Genomic DNA, 8,470 nt, shown 5'->3' on the forward strand with positions numbered 1-8,470 from the left:
ATGCATCTGCTTTATGCATTCCTTGTTTTGCTCTCTCTTAGTGATGGTTTCTATCCTGACTGTCCTGGAAGATGTAGCTGTGATTCTGTGCAGTTGGTGCAGTGCTACAGGGTAACGGAGGTACCATCAGGTATTCCTTCCACCACCAAGAAGCTCTACATCAGCCACAGCAAAATTCAACACCTTCAGGTAACTATTCGTTCTACGCACAGGTTGCTGCAATTTTGTTTTGTGTGGCAGAGTGAAGTGCGAGAGTGAAATTGTTAAACTTGATTTAAGTAATCAAAACTTAAAGTTAGCACTCAAAACTTAAAAAAAGTTAAAACTTAAAATTCAAAAAAATAGTCAAAACGTATTAAGTTTGGGTCGTTGCACTAGCCACCATCTTGCTCTGTACTACTGAGAGGTTATATTGCCTCTGGATATTTGTTTTTAGGAAAGCAGCCAAAACAAACAAACAAACAAATAAAACCCAGAATCTGTAATTAATGATACTTTATTTCAGTTTTTATTACATTTTTTTTTTCTAATTATGTCATTGCAAAGTAAAATAAATGTCTCTTAGAGTTTGATGGCCATTTTATGTCCCAGGATTAAGAAAAAGTACTTTTGTTTATGCTATAGAAGCAGATGATACTTAGAGCATTACAAGACTATCAGGATGAATCCAACATAGGAGAATTATTCATACAGACCTTACATCCAGCCAAGCATTAGCGTCTTTGTGGAAACATATACAGAGGAAATACATGTTTGTGTTTTGCCATGTTGCTGCAATTCTTGTTCTATGTGCTTTTAATTATGACTTTTATTTTTATGTTTACCTATTCGGAGGGCACTGAAAAGAGTGTTATAGTTTTATCTGAGTTTAAAACAAGAAGGAACTTTTGTTTTAAGCCTTTAGTATTTTGAAAGGGATCAAGAGACTAGGATTCTCACCTTAGTTTGCTCACTACCTAGAGAGATAACCATCTGATGCGAGCAGTTAAAAAAATCTCTGGGCCTCACTTGTTACCTTTATGAAATGAGAAGGCTGGATTAGACAGGTGATCCAAGACCCCTTCTAGATGGGAAATTTTATGGCTCTTTGATTTTACCTTTACTGGCCGCTGCTTCTACTTCACAGATCCAAATCCTAAGATAAGGAAATGGCTTTCTGTGATCCAGGTGCAGAATTTACTTCCCCTTCAAATAAAGACACTCCCCTCCTTTCTTTTAGTTAAAAAATTTTAATATAGTTGCACATAAACACAGAAGGTTTGAAATATGTGGCATGGTATTTATTTTGTGGCTTAATAAGCACAATTGCCTAGTCGTCATCTGTTTACTTTCCTTTTCGAATCCACTAGTACCCAATGCCAGGGAGCATGTGACCGGGTCAGGTCTTAGCATTCAAGCAAGACACCTGGTTAAAGGGCAAGATGCTTAAATATTTGTTCTGAGAACTTCAGATGCTGAGAGCTAGAGGGTCAGCTAAGCCTGCTAATGCTCCTACACTGCTGCTTGGCAGCCTGGCAACTAATAAGATGAAATTATACCTCTCATCAAATTCAGTTATTGAATCAGTCCGTTTGTCATTGGTTTAGGTTCATTGAACAGCAATACTGCCACTCCCCTGACTTTGACCCAGTTAATTATCTCTTGGAAGAATAGTTTCCAGCAGAAAGGTTGGTGAAACACGGGATTGTTTTGTGAAGGAAATAAAAAGCTTTGAGCAATAATACTTCGTTCTTCTTTTAAAAACCCTTAGGTCTTAAATGACCATATTTCTCTTGTATTTGGTGAATACAATGTATATTGTGTTTATTTGGTTTGAATTATAGAATAGGATGCCTATATTTAAAGAAAAAAATATCTTACAATGGATCTTCAGATGAATTGCAATAGAAATTTTGTATATATATACAAATATATGCATCTATGTATATAAATATATGCTCATACATATCACACATATATATGCATGTACGTACAAATACATATATACATATACACATGTATATGTGTCTATATCATAATTTAAAATGTTTCTATTACTTGTTTATATAATTTAACTGTGTTTGGAACTGTGAATGCTGTGTTTGAGACTGGGGATAAAAGATGAAATGTTCACTCTTCCTGCCATCAAGAAAAGAGGGACTTATCCACTATATCTGTGAAAATTTTTACTTCTTTAAAGGTGCATGCCATTGGGCTGTAAAACTCTTTATTCTTTTGTCTGTCTTATACTGTGCACCTGGTCCTTTCCTTCCTGGCTCTAGTCTTCCTCTCCATCCTAAACCTTGCATTTCTTGGGTTCCTTCAGTGTCCAATATCCAAGTTTAATACTTCCTTGAACTCATAAAAAAAAAAGTATTTCCGCTTTGCCATAGCCGTCTATTGTCTTGGTTATACCATAATCCTCTTTATGCCTGAAACTTCTCCATTTAAAAATCTTGAATTCCCATACCCTCTCTCTGGTCTTCATCTCCTTTTCTGTCAGCTGTCCTACTCTACATTTAACTTTCCATCTCATGGAGACTTCTAACCCTAGAACTACCCACGTTCTCTCAGATAATCAGTGTATTTTTTATCTATCTTCTTTTTCTACCCCTTCCCTTTTTGCATCGCACAACGAATTATCTCAACGACCTATCCAGCAAAGCCTCAGGCTTCAATTAGGGTAACTATTTGCTTTTGTTTGTCCTCTATCTGAACATATGGGTGCTGCTGGAGAGGACCACACAACCTCTTTACATGTATATGTTTATATATACATATATGATGTTTGGAAACATCACACGTTTGTAGAATCACCACAAATCCAAGATCTCCAACCTCATCTGGGTCTTCAGTGTCACCCATCTATCTTCTCAGTTCTTTGTTAGTTCTTCTCAACATATTCCGAAACTTCAATACTGTTTTGGATTGCCTTCTCAATCCTTGTCCTCTTTATTCTCACCAGATAGCTGGCATCCAATTTTACTGACAAATCATGACAAAATGGAGGCCATTAGTCTTAATCTCCCTCAGTTTCTGCTGACTGTGTACTAGCTTGTCTCCATCCAATTCTGTAAACACTTTCTTTCAGAGAAGAAGAGATGTCCCTCTTCTATTCAGGCAGCCTCCCTTCCATGCCCTTGATTCCGTTGTTCTCGGACCACACAACCTCTTTACATGTATATGTTTATATATACATATATGATGTTTGGAAACATCACACGTTTGTAGAATCACCACAAATCCAAGATCTCCAACCTCATCTGGGTCTTCAGTGTCACCCATCTATCTTCTCAGTTCTTTGTTAGTTCTTCTCAACATATTCCGAAACTTCAATACTGTTTTGGATTGCCTTCTCAATCCTTGTCCTCTTTATTCTCACCAGATAGCTGGCATCCAATTTTACTGACAAATCATGACAAAATGGAGGCCATTAGTCTTAATCTCCCTCAGTTTCTGCTGACTGTGTACTAGCTTGTCTCCATCCAATTCTGTAAACACTTTCTTTCAGAGAAGAAGAGATGTCCCTCTTCTATTCAGGGCAGCCTCCCTTCCATGCCCTTGATTCCGTTGTTCTCACCTCTCCCTGAATTTTGCTTCCTTATTCTTCTCACTCCCATATCTTCAGTTGCTCTTTCTTTACTAGCTCCCTGTACTAGCAGAAAAATATGCTTCTTTCATTGCAATAAAAAATAAAAATCTTTTAATTCTGTGTCTCTTGCTACTATCTTTATTTGCAAAACTGTGAAAGGGTGATCTATGCTTACTGTCTCCACTTCTTATCTTCTGTTTATTTAATTCACTGCCGTCTGGTTTCTGCCTACTTCACACAGCTAAACTGTTCTCTTTCAGACACTGGCTCACTCCTACTTCTTGAAATCTCTACTTTCTTGCCTTCTGTGACACCACCCTTTTATGTTCTCATTATTCCTCCTTGATATTTCTTTTCTGCCCTTTTTTATAGGTTTCTTTTCCTGCTTCATTTCTGGCTTTTCCAGGGAGTCTCAATTCTCAGCCATCTCTTTTCTTACTATGTACACTCTCCTTAGGTGACTTCATTCTATGTAAGTGATGATGGCTCCCATAACTGAGTTTCTATCATACCTTCCTCCCATGTTTCAGACTTATCCAGCTGCCTAATAGACCCCTCCACCCCCACCACCTCTCTCTCAACCCAGGAAAGATGTGTGGCCCTCTAATGCTTGGAGCAGGGCCTGCCTGAAATTGAAACTGCCTGAAATTGAAACTAGAAACAAAATCTTTATGGAGAAGCCAGCAGGAGTTGCCCTTCTGCTTTTCTTCATTTTACTTGCCTTGTTTTTTTTTTTTTTTAAACTTTTCATATTTTATTGTAACTTTTACATACATATTGGACTCTCTAAACTCAAAAACTGTGAAAGCAGAAATTATACTTAGCTAAGCTTCCTATGCCTAATTGTTAACACCAAGCCATACATACCTTGCTTTTTAAGCAACATTGAAAAAACTGCCTGCAGCCCCAAGGCTAGCTCTAGGGCAAAAGCATCTCTTTCTACATCTCTCCCACACAGCTCTGATTAGGCCAGGGAAACTACGGGTCTGGCAGTATTTTTTCCTTTTATCAGCTCTCCAAACTTAACTGAAAAGTTGAAAGTCAGTGGGTGTCTTACTCACTGTTTGTGCCACCATAACACTATATTCTTCAGTTAAATGAATGTTATAGTGGTAAGGTGAAATATGTATGTGTCAGGGTAAGATAAACCTGGATTGCTGGTTAGATATAGTTGCTAGTTAGATATACTTGGACAGCTTACTTTGCCTTTCTGAGCCTTAGTTCCCCTCTGTGAAAAGGGAATAATCATGCTTACTACATAGAGCTTTGTAAAGATATAGTAAATACTTAAAGGTAGCCATTTAAATTAATAATGGTCAAAAGTAACCCACATCGACTTTGACAAAAAGAAAAAGTTTCTCTATGCTTAATAAGAGAAAACAACTCTCCATTGGATTCAGTTAAGAATATGTACTATATTTACTATTTAGCAAGTCCATATACTTTACAAATAGAAATCAAGATAAATTGACTAATTGAAGCTCTGACACCACACTTTGTCTTCTCCCCAAATAAATTGCCCATTCAGATCTGCGTCATCTCTGAGACTTGCCACATAGTCAGCAATCTTTTAGGGTTTGTGGTCACGCAGATAGAAGTGGAATTATCAGTAACACCAAGATCTCCTTTTGGGCAATCAACAGTCCAAGAGATGAAGATCTATGTCTGGAGTCACTTCTGACTTTATATGAAAGAAAAGCTTAGGAAAGGGCACTTCAGAATGGAGAGTGGATAAAAGAACAGTGAGTCTTGTATAGGTCATTTAACTTTTTTGGGGGGGGGAGGGGTGCTGAAATTCTTCATCTCTTAAACAGGAGAGTTAGACTAGATAATCTCTAAAATCTCTGCTTTTCTAAAAACTCTGACTTGTGTCCAGATCTTGAGTCTATTTGAAAACATTAGTTGTAGAACAAATGCAATAGAAAATGCATTAGAAAATGATAAGCTGAGAAAGGAAGGTCTTTGGATTCCAATAGAGCTTGTTGAAATTCTTAGCCCTTTCCCTTACTAGTTTTCTCATCTAAAAGTCAGTGTTGATAATAGCAAACTTGAAAGGTTATTAGGAGAATTAATGATAACATATTAAAAAAGCACTTCATGCTTGTAGATATTCAAAAAGTACAAGAAAAAAATTTCTCTGATAGGTCCTTCCTAGTGATAGTGGTATTTAGAACATTTAAAAATTTTACTTTAATGCTTTAAAACATTTTAAAATAATTTATCATTTTATAAAATCCAAACAATGAAAAATATAGTGAAAAGCCCTTGTAATCTTACACCCTAGTGTTAGCAACTGTTAGTAAGTTTGGTAAAAGATTTCCAGATTGTTTCAATTTTTGGCTTATAAGATGATGCAACAAAGAACATCTTATCTCATAAATCATTGTGCAATTTATAAGTACTTTGGCCAGAAGTAAACTTACTGGGTCAGAGAATATGTAGCAAAAGTTGGCCAATATTGCATGTCTAAAAACAGTGTGTGAAAGTGCATAAAATATTTTTGATATCTTACACTGTTAGCAATCATAAATAAAAACAGCCAGAACCTGAGTTTCCATCCTTTTCCAAGAGATAATTTAAAATAAATCCTGAAGGGAAATATGAAGTATCATTAGTATTGAATTATAGTACATATGGTTTTTTTTTTTTTTTACCATAATCATCTTTATTTATTGCTTTCCTCCCATCTCTCCACCCCTGCCTTTTTTTTTTTTTTTTTTGTAGCTATCTAACTTCACCCAAATGTTGGCTCTAGAAGATTTTATTCTTTTGGCCAGTGGAACTGAGTCAGTAGAAAACGATACTTTCAAAACTCTGAGTACTTTGAAGACCTTGGAACTCTGGAAAAATAAGCTCAGACGAGTCCCCAGTGCTCTGCCAACCAGTCTTGAAGTGTTAAAACTAAATGACAATTCAATATATGTCCTACATGGATCCGATTTTGAAGGACTGAAGAAATTAAAAACCCTTGAACTTAAAAACAACCTGATCTCTTCTCTTTCTCCCAGCATGCTCTCCTTCCCTGCCAGTTTGCAAAGTTTGATGTTGGATGGCAACAATATTGAGTCTGTAGCTGGACCACTGGCACTTCCCCAACTGAAATTTATGAGCATGGAGAATAATAAACTACATCTTATACCAGCTAGCTTCTTTACTTTTCTTCAGTCTTTGCAATTCCTCAGTTTCAGTGGTAACTTTTTGACTAGAATTCCTATTAATCTGCCCAAATCCTTGCTCTCTTTAAAGATGGAGAGAAACCAGCTCAAAGTGGTAAGGTTTCGAGATATGAAACACTTGGAGAACCTTTCCCATCTTTACTTGTCGGAAAACTCACTCACTTCCATCGAAGGGGCACAGCTCCTTGCCAATTTAACCACTCTTGAGTTGTCCCAAAACCAACTTCAAATGTTGCCTCTCAGATTACCAGTAAGGCTACAAAAGCTTGATATTAGCAATAATTTGATTCAGAGAGTTACAGTGCAAGACTTCCAGGACCTCCGAGATTTGAAACATTTATTTCTGGACAACAACATTGTCAGCTTGTTTGAAGCTGGAGCCCTGCAGAAGTGTTCACAGCTTTCCAACCTGGCCCTGGAACAGAACCTGCTGTTGTCTATACCTCTTAGGTAAGTGAGCGTTACCATTTATGGTTACTACTATAAAAGTTCTCCAAAGATTGGGACAATTAGCACATTATACAAGCAAGAATGCAAGTCAGAGCAAATACAAATGATCTGATCGAAGCTATCCAAGGGTTTAGGATTAGAAGTTTTAAATAAAGGTTTGGACTTTCCAGCCCTCAGACTGAAGCCTGTACTAACTTAATTTATCTTGCCTATGGGACAAGACACCCATACATGAAGTCTATAATTGAAAATATGAAGTGCTGCTTTGGGGAAGTATGCTAACAAACATGACATGCAGCTAGCTATTACCTGTAAAAAGTATGTTTGGTTTTCTAAGTATATGTATGGCCTGGATTAACCCAGAGGCAAGACCAGGCATGTGCTTAGCCACCAGGAAAACAAGACTATAAGGGGAAAATGAGGGGGAAATAGTAAGATATTTATATTATAAAAAGCATTGAAATAGTAGTTATGGGGAAAAAATTAAAATTTACAATTTAATATTATATATTTTTTATTTTGAATTACTTATTTGGGTGCCTCACATTCTTCTCAGTGCTGTGATCTTTAAAGGACTTAACCCGGCTCTGTTTATTTCTCTGTGTCTGTGAGTATGAATCTATTTGTGTTGGTCTTTCCTTCTGGTTTTGGTTGTCTCTTCGGTTCTCTCTCTCTCTCATGCTCACACACCCTCATACTGTGACACTTAATTTCATAATCTATAATGTATATGTTTACATTAATTGACCCTATTTAAGCTTTATTCTATATTCTACATTTTAAAGTAGACAAAAAAAAAAAAACCCACACAGAATACAGCACTGTTATTCTCTTTTAGAAGATATTATATTGTTTATTACATGTGCCTAGTGGATTATTTTCCCTTTTAGCACTTTATAGAAAAAAAGGCTTCTTGCCCTGCCTATTTTCATCATCAAATTCCTCAGAATATACCAGCTTCTGGCCTCTGTAGAATCCTATGGCACTCTATTTACTTATTTTCATTGTTAGTTACAATAATTTTTCTTACCAATGACAAAGAGAAAAATTATCTAGTATGATAACTATACTACCCAATATAAAACATGAAAAAGTTATTTTTCCAACTGAAATCCATATTTTAAAATATGTATTGAGGGTGATTTGAAAGCAATCAGTTTATTTTAATGCATAGCCAGTGCACACGATTTAATTTGACAAGTATGTTTTGAGTATTTACCATATGCTAAGTACTTTGCCAGGCACTGTGTAATAAAAAAGAGGAAACTTTTTA

The 8,470-nt window shown here is 36.3% G+C and overlaps 1 protein-coding gene across 1 annotated transcript in view; it reads left to right on the forward strand.

The window, feature by feature from the left end:
• Positions 1-8,470, forward strand: part of LOC102885313 (nephrocan) — a 15,814-nt gene continuing 7,344 nt past the window's right edge. Inside the window, exons 1-2 of the mRNA XM_006926122.2 lie at positions 1-189; positions 6,296-7,197. Of these exons, the coding sequence (XP_006926184.1) occupies positions 1-189; positions 6,296-7,197 (1,091 nt within the window). The remainder of the gene's footprint in view (positions 190-6,295; positions 7,198-8,470) is intronic.

Source organism: Pteropus alecto, unplaced genomic scaffold (genome assembly GCF_000325575.1).
Source record: "Pteropus alecto unplaced genomic scaffold, ASM32557v1 scaffold79, whole genome shotgun sequence".
Taxonomy (NCBI): domain Eukaryota; kingdom Metazoa; phylum Chordata; class Mammalia; order Chiroptera; family Pteropodidae; genus Pteropus; species Pteropus alecto.